We start from the raw sequence: 20945 nt of genomic DNA on the forward strand, positions 1-20945 counted from the left end.
GGGAGACAGGGAGGATGAAGGGCGAGAGAGGACACAGAGGAAGAGGAGGAGGAAGAAGAGGAGGAGAAAAGGAGTGTGAACAAAGTGAATCTGTGAATGAATAAATTATTGAACGAGCCGATAATAAGGGGATAAATCATCGCCGGTATCGCCATGGTAACGGGCCCTGCTGTGCCGTCTCCTGCCCTGACCTCCGCCGCCAAACAATCGCACATCACCATCGATTATTATCGGCCGCGAGCGTGTCCTCCTGCTGCCCCCTGCTGGCCGTCCCACTGCCCCCTCCTGCCCCCCGCTGGCCGGCCTGATCACTGCGCGCACAGCGGTACGCAAAATATTGACAAATAAATAGACAAATAAATAAATTAACATGACATAACAAAGCACAATGAACAAAGGGATAAATCAATGAATTAATCAAATTTGTTCAAAGAAACATAAATAAATAAAATGTGAATCAATAATCAAGTGAAATAAAGTTAAATCCCCGCAAATATTTTGGAAATTAAATTAAGCAGCGAAGATGAATGGAAATAGCCCGGACACACCAAATAAATAAATAAATGAATAAACATGAAATTGCAAAGAAGCAACAAAGACGCATCTGATAGGTGAGGAAATAAAGAAACCTGTGAAATTACAAAAAAGAAATAGCCTCATGTAAGTAAATAAATAAGAAATAAATAAAGAAATATTTGGAGAAAAAACAGAGGACAAACCATTTTTGATGGATCCAAAATAATTCGGAATTCATTTGCAATAAATTCACTTTGATAGCATTACATTTTTCGAGTTGAGACAAAGCATCCTACTATTGTGTTAATAATAAAATAATATTAAAATAAATACATTTACTAGTGAAAAGGTCTGGCCTTGTCGGTACTAGTTTGGAAACCTAAATGCATAAATTAAAGATGATAGGTCTTGGACAATGTCTCATCAAAATGAACACAACAAAATGTAATAAAATAAACTAAATGAAACTAAATTTAGCTTCAGGAGTACTGCCCTGGTTTGGATTATTGGGCGTCCACCTGAATTTAATTAAATTATGAACCCAAATATATTTTAATCTTTTTAATATTAACCATGCAACAATAACTTGAAATAAAATGTGAGAATAATTTAAATGATTAAATGATTTTAAATGAATGTAGGAAACTAGAGGTAAAATAAATAAATAAATGAACAGTGTGAAATGATGGGTCCATCGCTCGACCCTCACCACCTCCTCCGCCTCCGCGCGGTCTGCCGCGCCGCGCCGCGCCGCGTCCCGCCGCCGCAGCGGAGCGGCAGGACGCGGCGCGGCGCGGCGCGGCAGACCGCGCGGTTCCCCCCGCGGCGCCGCTCCCGGACCCCCTCCCTCCGGTACCCCGGTGTCAGAACCCCGGGGGCCCGCGGCCAGCGGCTCACCTCTCCCTCCAACTGCAACATGGCTGAACGGCACTCCGGCTCCGCAACACCCCGAGTCACAAAGTCCTCCCCCGGAGCGGGACGCCGCGCCGCGCCGCTCCGCTCCGCTTCCCGCCGCCGAGCCGCGCCGCGCCGCGCCGCTCGCGCTATCTGCCCGCTTTATTCCTCCGCCGCCGCCGCTTCTCTCGCCGGTACCGGGAACAAGGGCAGGTGTCAAGAGCTCGAGCGTCCGTCCCCCCACCTCCTCCTCCTCCTCCTCCCCTCTCCTCCTCCTCCTCCTCCTCCCTCCTGCAACATGGCTGAACGGTAACCCGACCTCACAGGACCTCAGAAGTCATCTTCACGGGTCAGCTCGCGTCGACAACCCGCCTCCGTTAACCCGCTCCCGGGACGAGCCGCAGACACTTACCGGTACCCAGGGTGCAGGTGGCGGCGGAGCCGGCGGAGGTGGTGGAGCCGGCGGAGCCGGCGGAGGTGGTGGAGCCGCAGTCCGGGGCAAAACCTATATATAGACTATAGATCTGCTCCATGTTCAGTTTCCATCTGCTCCTGTCACATCTCTCCTCCTCCTCCTCCTCCTCCTCCTCTGGAAGCAGGAGCCGCGGAGCAGCGGGAGGTGATCCGTCTCCTTCCCCGAGCCAGAGGATGACGGGTCGGTCACCGAGCAGGGCAGAGGGAGGTTTCCGCCTCCTCTTTCTCTCCGTGTGAGAAAAGGAGGAGGGAGGAGGGAGGGTGGAGGTGCAGAGTGTACTTCTACTGCAAATAATACTCCAGTCCGGGAGGAGAACCGGCTCCCCGCTGCAGTCTGACTGAGACCGCCACATAAGACATGTCAGAGAAATGTAAATCCTGGAGAACGTTCCCTCAGCCTGACCTGGTTCTTCTAGAGTCCAGATAAAACCGGACCAGAACTCTTTAGAGCAGACCGGGATTCTGCAGAGTCGACTTTTCACCCTTTGAACTCATCCTGGAAGTAGTTTCTTTAAAATGCAGCCAGAAATCAAACTGACTGGACCCAGACGCTTGAGACAAGAAATTTCACTGACTCGTCCTACAAAAAGCAGACTTTAAACTTAATCTAGAGTCCTGGGACTCCAGCTGGACCCTTTAGGCCAAACCAAGACTCTTCAGAAACCAGACCAGGACTCTCTACAGATCTGATCAGGACTCTTTCGAGACCTCTCAGACATGACTGTTTAGAAACCTAACCAGGACTCTTTAGAGACTTGACCGGGACTCTTTGGACTAGACGTAGACCCTTTAAAACAGACCAGAACAGACAGAACTAACCTAGACCATTTAAAAATGAGTAGGACTTTTTAGACCTGACCAGGAATCTGTAGACCTGACCAGGACTCTTCAGAGACCTGAGCAGGACTCTCAGACCAGGTCTTTACGGAAACCTGACCAGGTATCTTTAGAAACTTTACTGGGTCTCTCCAGACCTGACCAGGACTCAAAGCACGGCAGTTTACAAGCTTGACCAGGACTCATCAGGAACCTGATCAGGACCAAAAGACAGACCAGGACTCATTAGAAACCAGACCAGGATTTCTTATAGACCTGACCAGGACTCTCAGACCCGGACTCCTCAGACACCTGACCAAGACTCCTGAGAAACGTAGCGAGGACTCTTCAGAAATCTAATAAAGGACTCCTTCAAGACTTGACCAAGACTCTTTAGAAACCTTACCGGGACTCTCTAGACTTAAACAGGACACTTTAGAAACCCAACCAGGGTACTTTAGAAACCTGACCAAGACTCTCAGACCAGGACTTTTCAGAGACCTGATCAGTACCTTTAAAATAGACCAGGATTCCCTAGAAATCTGGCCAGGAGTCTTGAGAGACCAAACCAGGACTCCTTAGAGACTTGACCAAGACTCGTTAGACCTGACCAGGTACTGGTTCTTGAGAAAAGACCAAGGTCTTTCTTCACAGAGTCATCAAGTCACAATAGAAACAACATTTTTTAAATTCCCCAAAAACCAATAAAATACTCCAAAACAAGTCAACATCACAGTACATTATGGAATAAATGTAAATAATAATAATCTGCATAATTAATGTGTTTTTCTTGCAGGTTTTTATCCTTAAAGGAGGATCAGAGCACTCCACTGGTGACTGTAATGAAGGTGAAGTCATGTGTACAGACAACAAAGAGCAGGGAATCAGACCGGGGTCCCAGCTGTGACCCGGAGATCCTGGAGGAGGGCGGTCACAGCTGGGAGACATCCTGCTGTACAGAACACCACCGCCAGAGAGGAGGGGTTCGAACATGAGACCCAGAGGAGGGGTTTGAACATGAGATCCCGAGAAGGGGTTCGAATGTGGGACCCCAAGGAGGGGTTCAAATTGAGAGAACCCGAGGAGGGGCTCCGACATGAGACTCTGAGGAGGGGTTCAAACAGAGAACCCGAGGATGGGTTTGAACATAAGACCTCGATGAGGGGTTCGAATGTGAGACCCGGGTTTGAACATCAGACCTTGAAGAGGGGTTCGAACATGAGACCCTGAGGCGGGACTCAAACATCACCTGCAGATGGCACCATCACACTACACATCTGGATACTCGAAGAACTAATTTTCAGATGCGAGGAATGAAACTCAATAGCTCATTCAAAAGTAACTGTAATTAATCAAGTAGTCCTAGCCAGTAACCAGGTCACTCCACTGCCCCAACATTTAACAGAGGAACTGTCATAAAGTACCAATGCTCAGTAGGCGGGAGCGTCACCGGAGCTTCATGGTTAAAATGGTTCCAGTGGAAGACGACCCCTCACCGTCACTGAGGATCTCTTACAGCAGGTCTACATGCTGTGGATCTACGTTCCTCCCTCCTCCCTGCAGATCCTGGACCCCCACCCGCCCCCGCCCCCGCCCCCGCCCCCTCCGAACCCCCCAGTAACTGAGCTCTGTCTGCAGACCGAAGCAGCAGCAGCAGAGTCCCTGAAGGTGAGATCCCGTTTTTATTATTCTGAATGCGTGAAACTTTGTGTCCAGCTTCATGACGGCCACTCCGGCTGATAATACTCACAATTATTTTAGTTCGTATTAGTTGATCTGTTGTCATTTAATGACACACGCCTAGAATTTCTGATTCATTTAGATTTATTTTTTTCTCAGACTGAAGAGAAAATGCATTGTTTCTGAATATATTAAGCTTTATTAGTCCCAAATGACAGCTCTAGTGTTGCATCCACATGGCAACATTCTGAAAATGATGTGCTGCAGCCGGAGTGTTTTGAGAGGCTCTGAGCAGCGCTGTCATGTAAACTCAGCAAATCTTTAGCATTTCCTCTAACAAAACCTTGCAAACAGGGCCAGAGCTGTTTTACGCGTTTTGATTCATGTAGTTTGTTATTTTTAGTATTTCTTCTCCTTTTTGTAATTTCTGTGATTTTCTGATTCATTTTCAAATTTCTGCTACTAATTTAGTAGTTGCTACTTGTTCATCTGTATTTTCTTGTTGTTGTTTTACCTAAAGTCAATGCTATTTTTGCTGATCTCGGTATTTCTTGTAACTTCTTTATTTTTTTTGTTACTTTGTTTCACTGTTCAGGTATTTTATTTCAAATGTACAGATACGTCTGAAAATGTGGCTCCTTTTCGTTGTTATTGTCATTTTTTATATTGTTACCTTGACAGTTTGTCATTATCATTTTAGGTTTTTTTAAACTCTTGTTGCTGGTATTTTGACTGTTTTTCATCGTTTCTCTTGTTATTTTGATGGGTTTTCATTCTTCTTCTTCTTTTGTTTAAAATTCCTTTCATTGCTGTTCCTGTTGTTTTGACTCTTTTATGTTAATTTTTTTCAAATTTGTCACTTCAGTGAATATTTTCTCATTAATATTTAAAGAATTTTATAACCTTTTTAAGTTATTTTTTATTGCTCCCTCTTTTTTGCCTGAAACATAAACATGTTTGTGTGTTTACAGATGGTCTTTCTCCTCCACTGGTTTTATGTGGGCGTGGCCTTGTTGTCACTGGCCCCGCCCCCCACTGCATCCTTCTCTCGTGGCGCTAGCCCCGCCTCCTGCCGGGGGATGACCCCGAACCACATCCGAGCCCACCCACAGGACTCGAGGCAGGGCTACGTCACCGTGCACACGTCCGCCTCCTCCTACCTCCCCGGACAGCTAGTGACAGGTACTAGTTAACCAGTTAACTAGTGAGCTCACTGGTTAGCTCACTTGGCAGACGACTACGCTTTATTATGTAACCCTATCAAATATCAGAGATATTTATTTTACAAAATTATTTTCACATAAAGTGATACCAACGCCACACAACTCATCAACGGCCATACTTACATAATTAAAAAAAAAAAAATTGAATTAATTCTTCTGAAATAATTTGGAAATAAAGTTTTCTTTTCTTTCTCAATTAACTTTGATGCTACAGCTTTAAAAAGGTCCACATCTTCAAGCTTCTGTCATCCACTCTTTTCATGATTTTCATTTCTCCTATTAAAGCTAGGGTCGGCGATCTTGGAAAACTAGCATGTAGCACGAATGTAGCATCTCCCCAAGGCTCCGCCCAGCTCCCACCCCATTGGAGGAGCTCCCGTTGGGAGCGAACGCGCTGGACGCAGAAGCGCCACGCGCACGGAGTTTGTGATCGCCTCCAATGTTATGAACCTTTCTGACTGCCCGCACACAACGCGCATAGGAGCGCTGTGCGCACGCTCTGCTTCGTTCTATGTTTCACGCGAGCTGCGAGCGCCTTGGCAACGCCCGCGCACTGAACCAGGGCCAGTGCACGCCATGGAAATGTACGCACAGGGGGCTGGGAGAATGGCGAAGGGATTTGATTGGTTTCTTAAGAGCGGTCCGCGCCTTATGATTGGTCGGAGTTTTTACTGTCCTTTGGCCGCTACAGTTGTCAGATTTTTTCCGCACCTTTTTCCGTCCACATAATGCATTGACTTCTCCCAGGGGGCAAGGAGCATTTCAGTCAGTATGACAAAAAGTGCTTTTGGACAACATCGTCTACCCTAGCTTTAAATAAATCACCTCAGTTTGAGTCCAACGCTTGCTTTGGGCGGCCATCTTGGAATGTGTGCGTCATGGTGACAGGAGAGAACGGGCAAGACGAATGGAATTAATTTAAAGCTTAATACATTCATACATGAATGAAGAACTATTAAATCTGACTATAAAATCATTAAAACAAACTCTCCAGTTCACAATTAAGTTCAATTTAGGATAAAAACCACCTTTGTAATAAATTCAGTTCTAAGCTATTTCCAGTGTGAGGCTGCCAAAGCTAGCTAGCTCGTTAGCAGTCATGCATGTAAATTTTGGCTTTTATGCAGTAAAATGAATATCTCAATTAAAGTCTTTAAGTTTACTATAGAGTTTACTAGTTATTTCTTCAGAAGTACTCATGCTGCCAACTAGTTGAAGTAAAGAAAAAGATGTTGCCTGTGTGCTCAGTGACCGTCCGAAGCTCTCGGGACTTCATGGGCTTCCTGCTCCAGGCTCGCAGTGTGGGCGCCGTCGGCCTCGGGGTCGGTGCTGGGAATGGGTCTCTGGGAGGGGACCCGGTTCTTCTGGGGGGCAGCTGGGCTCTCACGCCCCCTGGAGCTCACACCCTGCACTGCCTCTCGGAGGACGACACGGTCACACACTCCGACAAACAGCTGAAGAGAAACCTGTCGTTTGTGTGGAGAGCTCCCGACACGCCGATTGGAGACGTACGATTCTAGTAAGTCAGTAGACTTTGGATCAGGACAAGGTTTTGGCATCCGGTCGACCGCCCAGCATCTAAACTTGTGTCGTCTGTGCTTCAGCATTACCGTGGTGCAGTCCTACTTTGTGTATTGGGCGGGTATCAAATCTGCAGTGTTGCATGATGGGAGTGTGATGAAGAAAGCAAAGGCAACCTTCACCATCCCAGGTAGGGGAAAGAAAAAAAAAAGTAGCTGGGATTTAATGATGCATTGAAAAATCAATGCAAAGATGTGACAAGTTTAATAAAGCATTGAAATTAGCCTTTAATGATTGAAGAGATTTTCTTAATTGTTTTACATATTTTAAAATTGAGTTAAAGGTGCTGTAGGCAGGATTCCGCATCTCCGCCATCTTGCTTAGGGTTACCTAAGCAAGATGGCGATTTGACCCATCTAAGATGGCCATTGGAAATCAAGCACAGCCAATCCTGTCCTGTTTTCTCTGACATCACGCCCTTATACAAGTTAAGCCCCTCCCACAAGAACGTGCGACGAACGCGCCTCGACCAATCACGGTTAGAGCCTCAGGGGCTCTTCTGATTGGTCAAAGATACCTGGAGCTGTCGAGATTCCTTTTCAGCTCAGAACAGAGACAGATGGAAACGCTGCGCCCTCGCGGTAGTGCAATTATGCTGCACTCCTAAAGGATTATCAAGGGATACTCTAACATTTAATCCAAAGAAAATACAGAAAAATTAGCACTGACTAGCAAAATCCTGCCTACAGCACCTTTAATTCATTTGATTCTTCACAAAGAAAAATACTGTAAGATTCTTCATTTTTTTAAAATAAATAAAAGTAAATATACCTTACTTCAGGAGTCCATAATGACCATACCGTTTTTAGGATTTCGGTAACACTTTACTTGAAGCACCCAGTATAACACGTTATAAGTACATTTGTAAAGCATTATAATGCCATTATAGCACATGTGGCTATAGCTATAAACACTCATAAATGATCACAATTCCAGGACCTAACCCTAACCCTATGCTGTAGTGGGTTATAAAGCATTGTGATCATTTATGAGTGTTTATAACTACTTATGTGTTGTACCGGGTGCTTCAAGTCAATTTTTATCGGGATTTCCCACCAGATAAATATTTTCTGGAGCAGCAAAATTTAGAAATTCCCTGAAACCAAAAGAAGTCCAAAAAATATCCCTACAAAAACTGAGATTACATTCATCTATTGTATTGTGTATGTCTTTTAGCTTTTGTTGCCATTTTCAGATTTTTTTCCTTTTTTTTCCGAGGGGTTTTCCAATTTTACCCATTTAGAACAAGTTTAGAAATTACAACATTGGCTTCAATAGAAATAATGAAAAGATTTCGGTCACAATTTGTCTGGAATAATTTTTTTTTTTAATTCGTATTGTGAATCAAATCATGAGCTCCATGAATCTTTATATCTTGAATACTCTATGACAATAGACTTTTCTTCCTCTTCTTCTTTAGTACCTCCAGTGTTGCGAGTCCTTCAAGACTCAGATGATGATCAGAAAGAGACAAACACACATTTGACTCAAACATCCCCAATAAGACGAAGCACTCAGCCTCACATCTACACATCCATGAAGAGTCAAACCCCAGTCACTGGTGTGGCTTCAGAGGAGAGAAGCTCTTCATCGATGAAGACCTTCAGAAAGTCAACATCAGGATGGACTGAAGAAACGAGGACTCACCCTCATACCGAAGACCTTCTGAGTTCTCTCCCTGTCATGATATATTTCCCACAAGACACAGAGGTGAATGCTGCCTCTACTCTGTTCCCAAACTCCTCAGTGGCCATCTCCATCAGTACTCCTTCCCCACTCCAAGACAGGAGCCATCCAAACCCCAAGGGTCCAGCACCATTGATCAGCCCTCAAGCATCAGAATTTGAAATCACCACCGTGGGTATGACCGCCATCCGTCGCAGATACCACCAAACACATCAGACAAAAGTGAGTTTCCAGAAGCCAGAAGATCTCATTCAGGAACTAGAAAGTTTGATCAGTCTAACTGAACCCAAAACCAGTCCTCCACAGTTAATCTTCCAGAAGTCAACATCTGAGCCTTCAAAGGTAAAAGTCTCCTCACCAAACCCAATCCTTCCATCCAGAGCTCATACTCTTCATCCGTTTTCCCAATCTGGTACAGCTCCAGAACCTACTGAGGTCAGTCCTCTATCAAATCAGAGCAGAAATCCTTTAACGAGTCCTGCTCAGACCTTCCTCCTCCTCCTCTTCAGCAGCTCTCCTCGACCTCCATCTCTGAACAGTTCTCACCATGTCTCTCCAGACACCAGCACGACTCAACCCGAGGTCAAAGTTACAGTCACTCAACGAGACCAGTTTCAAAGTGAAAAATTACCTGAAACCTCGAGAACCTTCCCTCAGCCGTGGACCAAACCGTTATCTTCAGTAACTCCAGAGGGTGAGGGTGAAGATGACCTGATGCTTCAAACAAGTTCAGAAACTACAAGCGTGGCCGCTGCTTCAAGTTCTTCATCTTCCACTAATGTCGACTCTTCATCCTCCTCCAAATCCACATCTTCTTCTGTGGATCCTACTGTGTCATCCATGGTTTCCCTGCGTCCAACAATCCTGAAACAGTCGTCTTTATCTTCCACAACAAACCAACCCTATACAGCTGCTGCTCTTTTCAAGCTCACCACTCTGTCACTGATTGACGTTCCTGTTCAACAACCTTCTGTCCAGAGCTCTCAGCCATCTTTAGTGTCTACCGTTCAACCTTCTGTCCAGAACTCTCAGCCATCTTCAGCCTCTACCGTTAAACCTTCTGTCCAAAATTCTCAGCCAACTTTAGTCTCTACCGTTCCTGTTTATCAACCTTCTACCCAAAACTCTCAGTCATTTTTAGCCTCTACCATTCCTCCTGTAACCTCATCCAGGTATCCGTCTGGATTGCCTTCACCCATCTCATCGACTTCTTCTGTGTCTCCTTTCACCTACTTTCAGTTGAGCTCAAGTTCAGCTTCTTCTTTGCTTTCTGTCTCGTCTTCCACCTCACCAGTTCCACCTGTGGAAGATCGTCCAGGACCGTCTCCAGCTCCACGTCGCTCTCTGAACACTGCCCTCAAGTCCTCGTTGGTCCCCCTCCCTTCTGAGAAACCCACCGTGAGACAAAGCTTGACAACTCACCACCACGTTTCAACACCTGATTACAATCTGAAGCCGACCACTTCAAGACCAGCAGTACATCTGAACCCCAAACCACATCCAAACCTCAAACTCAATCCGGGCCACGAGGCCAAACCGAACCGTCCAAACAGCAAAACGAAACCTCCCGCTGAGACTCCAGAGAAGGAAGGGAAGTACCCGGAGATCGTTCCTCGACACAGCGACTGGGAGCTGGGCATGCTGCTGGGCTGCTCGGCCGGCCTGGGCATGGCGCTGGTGGTTGCCGTGAGATACGTGTACCGCAAGGCCTGCGGCAAACAGACCCAGGTGACGCTGAACGACCGGGAGCGAGAGTACCCCAGAGGGGATCGGGGTCTGATCCACGTCCAGGAGTGTGGAGATCTGGTCCGAGTCCGAAAGTTCCGCGAGAACAGCTTCGTGCTTCTGGCAGAGTACGACATCCTCGCTACGCCCACAGACTGAAACAGAAGCCGCGACACCAACGACCACTGTGAGGAACTGGTGAGACGAAAATACACCAAAACTGAACATGAAGTGTGAATGTAGATAGATACGTTTTTGGTTTTTACATTTTTAGCTTTTGTGGCCATTTCTAGAGACTGTTCTTCTTGATTCCGCGAACCTTCTTTATTTCAGTATTTATAGTTGTCGAGCAGATCATAATGGTGATAATGACTTGGGCAATTTTAGAAATACAAGCATTTTATGTCTTAATTTTTTCTTGGTTTCCCCCCCCCTTTCCTTTCTCCCATTTTTCCTTTTTTTAATTGTAATTTTTTTTATCCTTTTCTGTTATAATTTTACCCTTTTTCTTCTTTTCCTGAAAAAAAAAGCTAGATGAGAAATTTAAATATTTTCAGTTTCACAACCCCCCCCCCTTTTTAAAGCTTTTTTTTTTCCCTCTATTTTGTCAATTCAGATGATTTTGGCCTTCAGATTTAGACTTTCATTATGAAAAATCAGTGTGAAATTCAAATAAAAACATTAATTCAACAGTTTTATTCTAATTTAATTTTCTTTTTTAATCCATTAAAAAAGAGTGGCTCTTCGTATTTTTCTATTTAGTTTCAATAAGTTTACACAAAAACAACACAGACTGTGATGAGTTCTATTGTTAAACTATACTGCTATGTTATACTGTAGATCTACTTCTCTGCTTTGTTCAAAACAAACATGGCTAAATTCAAACCGCCATTTTCATAAAAAAAAATGTTACTAAAGAGTCAACTCGATGTGCCACACTTCATTTCTGGGCCGGCGTGTGAGGATGTTTTACAGACTGTGCAGTGCTACTATTGTGCTACTGAAGACTGAAACTACATTTAGGCCTTGTTTACGCCACAACATTTCAGGTGAAAACGCATCACTTTGGTGTTTTCATTTCAAAAAAGTTTCATGATTCCATGTCAGAAAGTGTCATTTTCGCCTGTTGATACACCAACAGAAACAAAAATTTCCACCATGGGAGTCACTTCCAAAAAGTAGCATTTCCTCTCCTTTCTATGGAGACGGCATTGGAGCATTTACAAAAGTTGTGTTTTACCCCATTTCCATGGGGACGGAGTGAATGTGTTTTCAGAATCTGTTTTCCATGTCCCTGGAGATGGGACATTTCCAAAAAGTTGTCTGTTTCCACAGAAAAAGGAGTATTTCCAAAAAGTTGCGTTTTCCCTGTTTCCATGGGGACGGAGTCAAATCATTTTCTTTTTCCACAGAGAAGGAGATTACACGAAAAGTTGCGTTTTACCCTCTTCCCACAGAGATGGGATGTTTCCAAAAGGTCGTGCTATGGGTGACAGTCATGTAAACAAACCCTCAGCACGCAAAAGTTTGGACTTCTCAACTGAACTCATAAATGTGCATGTAAACTAAAACCATTTAAAAAAAAATCTCTCCATAATCTCCAAATAGTCCAGAACTCTTTCGCCCGCATTGTCTCCAGAACCCCCTCCTTTCCCATTGTCTCCAGAACCCTGCACACTTTCGAAGCCATCCAGCCAGCCAGCCATCCTCTGTCTGTCTGAACCTTTCAGCACAAGGAACTGAGTTTTCCGTGGGTCCACTCTTCATCTCTGGTCCTTACTCCCACCTGACGTCCGTACAGCGACCTTGAGAGTTTTGAAGGGTGCTTTGAAAATGAAATGTATCATTACCATTTAAGTCAGATCCATAATAAAGTGCATACCATTGTGGTATTTCAAGGCCGTTTCAGTTTTAGCTCCACTGTGTGTTTAAATAGTTCTGGAAGGTTTGCTGGCAGGAATTTAACAGCTTCAGTTTGTAACATGAGATTCCAGGAGTTGTGACAGCAGAGCCATCTGACTGGTGAAAATAGAGAGGCATCCCTGTAGTACCAACACTGGCCAAAAGGTGGCAGTGTAGCACAGAAACCAGAGTGTTGCAGGACTGTCATCAAATACCTTTAATTACAGAAGAAGAGTCAGAGACACACACACAAACACACACATTCCTCCAGTCACACTCCAAACAGCAACTCAACTCCTTTAAAACCATAAACCTGTTAGTGTTTTAATTGTTTTCCTGCTAAAATTAATGATTAAAAACAAATAAAACACTCTTTTACACTGCGAGTCCGATGGATTTGCTGCCTAAATACGATTTCTTTTTGACGGTGTGGTTACACATGTTTTATTAAGTGACTCAGATCGGATTTTGTGATAAACATGGCACAAGTTTACTGACTACTTCTGAACCGGATGCTAGCTGCGAAGACAAAAAACACAGCAGATGACCAATGTTTGTGGAGTAGTGAAGAATCTCAGGTAAAGGAGGAGGAAAAGGTCAGAAAGCTTGGAGCATCTCACTCATTTACCTCACTTTCACCATCTATAAGCTCGATGAACACAGATTTTCATGGAGTATTTTTACTCAAAATTTGGCTAATAAACAGCAAAAAATAATTCAGATTAAATCATTATTATAATTAAATAACTATTTTTTTAGGAAATAAATTACAAGTTCTCATTGTATTGAAAAATAAAGTGACTATTTCTAATTGAACGGAATGTGTGAGTATTAGTGATGCACCGATACCGATACCAGTGTCATGGTATCGGGTCCAATACTTCACGGAGTAAAAAGCTTCCCTGTTGGGCCTGACGAGAATCTCGTGGTGTCATCCGTCAGCAGCAGGGAGACGAGTGGTGTCTGGACAATGCAACTCAATTAAATCAGCATGCCAATGCTCGCTATTTAGCTCTAAACTCAAAGCTTATATTTAGGAGAATCATATTGATGAAAACGACAAAAGAAAGACAGACGGTAAACTCTGTGCTAAAACGTCAAGAGGAGAAAGACAGTTGATACAACAGCAGCAACTGAATCAGCAGTTAGCAACGGTGTAGCTCGTTAGCTTAACTGCTCGTAACGTTGAGCCGTGCTAAAGAGCTTCAATGCAGATTCTTCATGTAACATTTTCTCATGGAACTTAAAGCATTCAATAAGTCCTAGGTATCGGGGAGTAGCTAACGGTTAGTATTCGTCCTTTAGGAAAGTGGTATCGGTGCATCGCTAAAATGATGGTTAGTATAAATGAAATCAGATGAAGACAAAATGTTTTCCACCCGTTGGAAAAGTTTTTGTTGGATTTTGTTTCACAGCTCAGGAACAAAGAAAACAAAAATCGAACCCAGTCAGACCTCAAACTCTTTAAAGGAAACAGAACTTTGGTGTCATGGTAACAGAAACACTCAGATATAGAAGAAACAGGATCATCTGCATACAGCTTGATATTGTGACCTGATTGTTAGAATAAACGTAACAACTTTAGCCTTTCCCGTTGGCTTACGAGAGCCTTGACCTCTGGTGATTGTTTGATCGAGAAGTAAACAGAAGGAAGATGATTTGACCTGTGGGTTCGAGTCCCGACCTCACGGCTCGGGTGGGACTTCAGAACGTCTGGAAGAGCCCTTCGCTTTGCTGGATCCCCAAACCCAGCTTCAGTTCAATCTGTAACAAAGCTTCCAGCAGTAACAGCTAGAAGAAAAGAATAAAAAAAAAGAAGCATCGATGGTCCCGGTAACTCCGCCCCTTCAGGCACAGACCCCGCCCCCCTCCTGGTCCATTCAGGTATTCGTAGAAAAATAAAGCTTCTTTTTAAATATAAAACACTATATGATGGAAAACTCTGTAGAAACACGTCGAGGCGAGCGTCCGCCGCGTTGAGGTCTTCGTTGATTGGTTGTAACAAGGCACGTATTGTGGCCACGCCCCCCTCCCCCGCCGTGGTCCTCCTCTGGCTGGTCAAACGGGCTCCAGCGCCGTCAGCTTCACCTCCTGAGACCAGACGGGAAGAAGCAGGGAGAGTCGGGGACGGTTCACACTCCAGAGACGATTCAATCACGCATGCTGCGATCGTTTCGACACAAACCGACTTCAGTAACGAGGACGGTCTGATTCCCACCACCGAGGACGCAACACGAGCAAGGACGGCATTCCACTCCACATTCACGCCAGGGTGGATTTGTAAATTCATCATAATTACAAGATTTGACCCAATTTCATTGAAATGAAGAAAAACAATGAAAGTCTAATTTTTTTTTTCCTTTTTTTCAAACTGATTTATGATATTAAAAGTGTAAATTTTCTCACGTGGCCAGTTAAAAGGAAAAAAATAAACTAAAAACTCAATTAAATAAGGAAAAAAATTAAATTGAATGTTTAATTTTCATCACTTTAATTACAATGTAATCTATTGAAATCAGTAAATCTAAAAGAAAATCCTCATTATAATGAAACAAGCTTGACTAACTTCACATATATATATATTTTTTCATCTATTTCATATATGAAGTTTAGAAGATTCTCCCAGATTTATTAGACTGATTCCTCCTAATTCCAATATTTAAATCAACAAATTAAAAAAAGAAATTAACAAAATTGAAACGAAGAAATTTCTAACATAAAAATAGAAAAAAAAAATCCGTATTTTTTTTTTAATTTAAAAGATTATCCTGTAAGATGTTTCAATAAATTGATTTGGGCAAAAAAAAAAAAAGCCAAATAAAAAACTTGATTTGAGAGAAAATCAACATGAATTAAATGATTATTTTGTGGGAAATAAATTACAAGTTTTCATTATGTTGAAGCGGAGCGACGGGGAGGAGTCGGCCGTTTACTCACTCAGCTGAGGGACTGTTTCTATCTCAACAACAGACTAGACTGAAGGAGAGGACACAAGTCAGGGGGTTAGTGTGTGTGTGTTTCAGCGTGCCCGCATGCGTGCGCGTGTGCGCGCGCACCTTCTGGCGGCTGTTCATCCAGGTCTTGATGGTCGGGACGAGGATGGATCCCAGCAGGATCTGAGCCGGGTGGTAGATGAGCAGAGGGACGGAGATGAGGGAGAGGTGCTGGTAGCCTGCGAACACGATCTTCAGCATGGGGATTCCTGCAACACACACACACACACACACACAAACACACACACTGTGTAAATAGTTTTTCTCCGCATGTTTGAGCTTTCCAAAAAACAAACATCAGTGCCCACTCGTGGTCAAACAAACAAACACGGATCAGGAAGTGAACTCTGATCAGGCGGAATCTTGAAACGTTTCCCGAACCTACCGAGCGTCAGGGACTTGTGGGTGGAGCAGAAGACGATGGCCACGGTGTCGGCGGGGGTGAATCCTGAGCCCGACCTGCAGAGACAGAGTCCTGGTCTGAAGATGAGGATCTAAAACAGGCCTTCCAGTCTGCCGAGGATCGACCGTCAAACTGCCGTCAAACTAAAACTGACTGACGGTTCAGAAACATTCCAGCTTTCTGTCTACTCTTCTTATGGACGGGGTTCACCTTGTTGTTTAACTTCTGCTGCCTACTAAGTTCTTTTGTCTTTGACCTGGTCTACACTGGTGTCTGGATGACCTTTGACCTGGATTTGGTCCGGTTTGACCTGGTGGGTTCTGGTTGGTCTCACCTGGTAGAAAAGGTGAAGGTGAGCAGCATGAAGCTGATCTGGATCGCAAAAACTGCAGAAAACAAGCAGAAAAAGACATATTTTAATTTTACTTCAGCGTTGGTGAAACATCCAGAGAATTTAAGTTTGTTCAACTATAAGCTGTTGGAGTTCAGCCGTGACTGAGTCCTGATTAGGAAAATAATTTCTTCCTTAAACTAAATTCAGTGATGATTCTTTAACTGTGTCAGCTCTGTCCTCCACTGAAAAATACATTTGCGTTCTCATGTTCACTTCCTGGTCTGACTCTGGTTTCTGGATGTTCGGTCTGCTTGTTGTCCTCGTTGTCGTCTGTCTGTGGACTCAGATTACTTAAGTAAGTAAAGGTTATTATTGAAGTGCTTTTCAGAGATAAAATCACAAAGTGCTGCACAAGGTAAAAAAGACAAATATGTTAGACATCATAGATTTTTCTCGTGAGACATTCGGCTAAAAGCAGCAGTTTGTGGTCTGAAGACTGAAGGGTTCTCTGTGAGGAGTCACCGGGGGGGCCTCACCATGCAGCGCTGGGAAAGTCAGAACTAAAATCTTAAAGTCAGTCCGAGACTGAGCAGGAAGCCAGCGAAGCCCGGACAGAACGGGGGTAAGGTGGGATGTTCTGGGTGAACCTGTCAGTCGTCTAGCTGCTGAGTTTTGTACGGTTTGGAGTTCGTGGAGAACAGAAACAAGCAAAACGAGAATTACAATAGACTAAAGCAGGAATGATCAGCTCAAGGTCTGACTTGGACAACATTCTTCTGGTCTGAGAGATATTTCTCAGGTGGCAAAACAGTTCTGAACAAGAGGCAACAAGAAGAGAAGAGGACCTAAAACAGAACCTTGAGCAACCCCATAAGACAGGTTTTACACATCAGACGTCACACTGTTGACCGCCGCATTAAAAGTTCTTCCTTTTATCACATCCGAGGAGAGCCACTGGAGGACAGACCCTGAAAACCCGGTCCCAGATTCCAGCCGACCAGTCAGTGATCTACAGTGTCAAATGCAGAGGTCAAGTCCGGCTAGACCAGGACTGTGTAGCGACCGGAGCCGGCAGAAATAACGTCACTGGAAACTCAAGGGTCCGTTTCAGTGGAGTGAAGTTTTGGAAACTGGTTGATATTTAACATTTAGCTTGTGCTGCTCCTAAACTGAAGTTAGCTGGTTAGCCGCCACTTTGTTTTAATGGACTGGTTTCTCTATGGTTTTGGGCCTGTCTCCTGTCCGTATGTTGGCCCATGTTTGGACTGGTTCTCTGGACTGTTTGGACCTGGGATTAGTCTGGTGTAGATACTTTTGGAATCCTTTTTGGGGAATTATTATTGGATTATTGGGCCTTGTGGGCTGGTTTTCATCCTGGTTTCCGCCTGGTTTTTATGCTGGTTTCGGCTTGATTTTAGTGTCACTTCGGGCCGGTGTTTGGCCTGGATATAGCCTGGTACTAGTCCTATCTCCAGCCGGTTATGGGCTGGTCTAGGTCTGATCGTGGTCTAGTTTCAGGGCTAATTTTAGTCGGGTTCCTGGCTGGTTGTGGTCTAGTTTCTGTCTGGTTCTGGTCTGGTTCCTGGCTGGCTTTGGCCTGGTTTCTTGATATTCTTTACTGTAAAGTCTGAGTGTTTTTAGCCAGTTCTGGGTTCTTCGTTTTCCCTTCAGTAGCAGCAGCCCTGAACGCTGGAGTGATCTGGGCTCGCTGGTTCTACTCACTGATCAGGACCACCAGCAGCAGGCTGGTGGGGTCCAGCTGGATGCTGGGGTTGCTGAAGGTGTCACAGAAGGTGGTGTAGATGATCATGAGCAGGACGGCGCTGCTGACGGTGCCGAACGGAGGCTTTCGCCGGTCCAGGAACTCCCGCAGGAAGCTCCGGCACGCCTGGCCCAGGACCAGCGGGACCACCACCGTCATGAAGAGCTGCGAGAAGATGGAGGAGAAGGGGACGGAGGAGGAGGAGCCGAGCTGCAGAGAGGCGGGCGGAGCCAGAAAAACCGACGTCAGCGAGCAGAAGGTCAATTCAGATTAATGAACGGAAACAAAAACGCCTCTGAAGAAGACATTTTAAACCATCTTCAGTCTGGTTTCTGGATGGGAGGGTGTTCAAACTTACAAACAGGAGCAGCAGTCCTGGAGTCACTATGATCCCCTGCAGGAAGACAAAACACACACACACACACACACACACAAAGAAACACACACACACACACAATTAGAGGTTGGACGCCTCAAAACCTTCAAATGACAAAAAAAAAACTCAAAAAAAATCATCAAGTCTCACCAAGAAGCTTCCAAATGCTGAGTTGAAGATTGCAGCTGCCTACACACACACACACACACACACACACACACACACACATAGATTAGAGGACCGCGGCAGCGCCATGTGTCGCTCTGAGGGTGAAGAAGCAGGAGTTCATTACCTCGTTGCCTCCAACGGCCTTGGTGAGGATCACAGCGGAGGAGACCGGGGGGGGCATGCAGCTCACCGTTTGTAACCTAGGCAACCACGAGACCAGGATGAAGGCTGGCGAGATGAAACCCAACTGACTCACTTCCTGCCTCCTCCATGTGTGAGGAGAGCGAGGTGAGAACGCAGGATCTGATTTCCAAACCCTCGCTGAATACACAGTGACATCGAGACCAACACCGGACCAGAAACAGACCGAACACGGACCAGCGCACGGCGAGCAGATCAACACCAGACTGATCTATCCTCCACGGTGGTGGTCGTACCCTCTGAGCAGCCATTGGTCGATGGCGGTGAACGCCAGCACTCTGAGCAGCAGCCAGACGGCGAGCGGGAAGAAGACGAGCGTGAAGGACTGAACGAACAGGTGGAGGCGGACGTGAAACAGAGCACTGGTCAGCTCCTGAAAACACACACACACACACACTGTGAGGTCTCCCAGCTGCACCTGAACGCGCCGCCACATCACTGCACGCTCCGGTTGAGGGCGTCACCTCGGATTTCAGCGACAGCCCGCTGTTGAAGAAGATGAGGGCGACGGCGACGTACGCCACGGTGACCTCCGGCTTCAACGGGCCTGGGAGAGACAGACCAGGGTGTTACAACGCTGGTTACCATGGTAACCGAGGTGACGGCAGGAACCCTGCTTGAGGTCGTTCCATTCATCGTTCTGGTTCTTCACCACAGTTTCGTAGTATAGGAGTCATTTGCATCTTTTTGTTGTCATTTTGCGTCTCTGGGAGGAAGTTTTACCGGTTCGTGCAGTCATGATGCATTTCAATCTCTGCACCAACACACACACACACTCAAGCAAGCACACAAAGACAGGTGTGTACAGGTATTCTATGCTATTATGTGCACATAACTCATAACTAGATAGACGGGAAAACACACACTTCATGCCTCTTACAGGTTGACACTTTATAACGTTTCCTGTAATTCTGCGTCTCTGAATGTTTTCCCTCTCATATGATACTGTGTCTCTCTGGAAGAGTTTAAAACCCCCCTCCAGCAGTTGTCACACTTTTCGCCCCACCTCTGATCCAACAACCTGCCGGAAAACAAGAGTGAAGTACCAGAATCAGTGAGTAAATATGAGAGCTCTGTGTGTGTGTGTTGACACTTCTGCTGAATGCAACGTGTCATTACTGTGCCAGGTATGGATGGACACACACACACACACACACACACACACACACACACACACACACAAAGGAGCCCCTGTAAGCTGGAGGTATGTACCTCACAGTTTAAAAAAAACGAGACTCCGTTTAAAAAAACGGAAGTTTTGCATTTTTTTGACATTTAGAACTCGACGCGCATCATTATCAGACTAACTGCAGTATAATCCCAATCACCCAGTGTCACTCGTTATTTCGGCACATCTCGTGTCTACAGAAAAACTCCCACGTGAGGAGAAAGTGCCACATTTTGGATCACTTCTCCGTTCATGTTTGTAATGAGACGTGCGAACGACACAGTGGAAGTGCGTGTTAAAGTTGGTGTGTTGTTCGAATTAAAAAGCAGGAAGGAGAAACAGAATGATGCCGATTTATTAAGTGACTTTAGAAGCATTTAAAACAAATGTGACGTTTTAATCTGAGCGATCAGGTGAAGCCAGAAACCCGGTGTGGATGAAAAATGCGTGAAACTGAGCGGAAGTCTGGTCCGGAGCCGTTCGGGTCAGTACGGAGCTCCGAGCCGCTCACCTCCTCTGACTCCGAAGCTGGGCTGCACTTTGGCGGATAGGATGACCAGCACGATGCCGATGATGAACCACTCCTTCCGTATCACCGCCAGGATGCCCATGGCTCAGCCCCCCGGTCCTCCGGGACGCCACCGGGACTCCTGCGGGACTCCACGCCGGCCCCGCTGTCGCAGCAGGCGGACTGAAGTTTTCTCAACTCCGCCGCTTTCCTCCGCGAATATTTCAACTCCTGACAGCAAGGGGGGGGGAAAAAAAAAAAAAAAAAAAAAAAAAACAACACTCACACACAAGCAGAGCAAATCTTCCGGTCACGTGACCCGCTGACGGGCCGTAAACACCGTAAAAAAGACGCAGCAGCAGATTTATGGAAACTACCGTAAAGAACCACGTAGACCAGCGGTGTAAACATAAGGCTCAGACACAAAAAACCGGTCCATGAGAGGTTCAAATGCGGCCCAGGACATGACTAAAATAACGATTACACAATATTACAAAGACACTAGGAATGAGAACGACCTTTACTGAGTACTGAC

General features: G+C 45.3%; 1 protein-coding gene across 2 annotated transcripts; it reads right to left on the bottom strand.

Annotated features, from left to right (window-relative positions):
• Positions 1-12699: 12699 nt before the first annotated feature.
• LOC115381487 (sodium/bile acid cotransporter 7-like) lies at positions 12700-20638 on the bottom strand. Of its 2 annotated transcripts, XM_030082930.1 has the most exons (12): positions 20414-20638; positions 19199-19281; positions 18971-19107; positions 18658-18733; positions 18516-18554; positions 18348-18383; positions 17950-18199; positions 16228-16279; positions 15876-15949; positions 15554-15699; positions 15435-15473; positions 12700-14588 (listed from the first exon to the last, which is right to left on the bottom strand). In XM_030082930.1, the coding sequence occupies exons 1-11, from the start codon at positions 20511-20513 to the stop codon at positions 15453-15455; spliced, it is 1014 nt and encodes a 337-aa protein (XP_029938790.1). In that variant the 5' UTR covers positions 20514-20638; the 3' UTR covers positions 12700-14588; positions 15435-15452. The 2 variants fall into 2 exon arrangements, with proteins under 2 accessions (XP_029938790.1, XP_029938781.1); XM_030082921.1 differs by lacking the exon at positions 15435-15473.
• Positions 20639-20945: the final 307 nt, after the last annotated feature.

This window comes from Salarias fasciatus, chromosome 3 (genome assembly GCF_902148845.1).
Source record: "Salarias fasciatus chromosome 3, fSalaFa1.1, whole genome shotgun sequence".
Lineage (NCBI taxonomy): Eukaryota > Metazoa > Chordata > Actinopteri > Blenniiformes > Blenniidae > Salarias > Salarias fasciatus.

Excerpts from the sequence above, each read along its gene's own strand:
- LOC115381487 (XM_030082921.1), bottom strand. The coding sequence starts at position 20,513 with ATGGGCATCCTGGCGGTGATACGGAAGGAGTGGTTCATCATCGGCATC. Across the intron at positions 18,200-18,347 it reads CAGGACTGCTGCTCCTGTTT|CTCGGCTCCTCCTCCTCCGT; the intron begins GTAAGTTTGAAC and ends GCCTCTCTGCAG. Across the intron at positions 14,589-15,553 it reads GGATGAACAGCCGCCAGAAG|GAGGTGAAGCTGACGGCGCT; the intron begins GTGCGCGCGCAC and ends GTCTGGTCTCAG.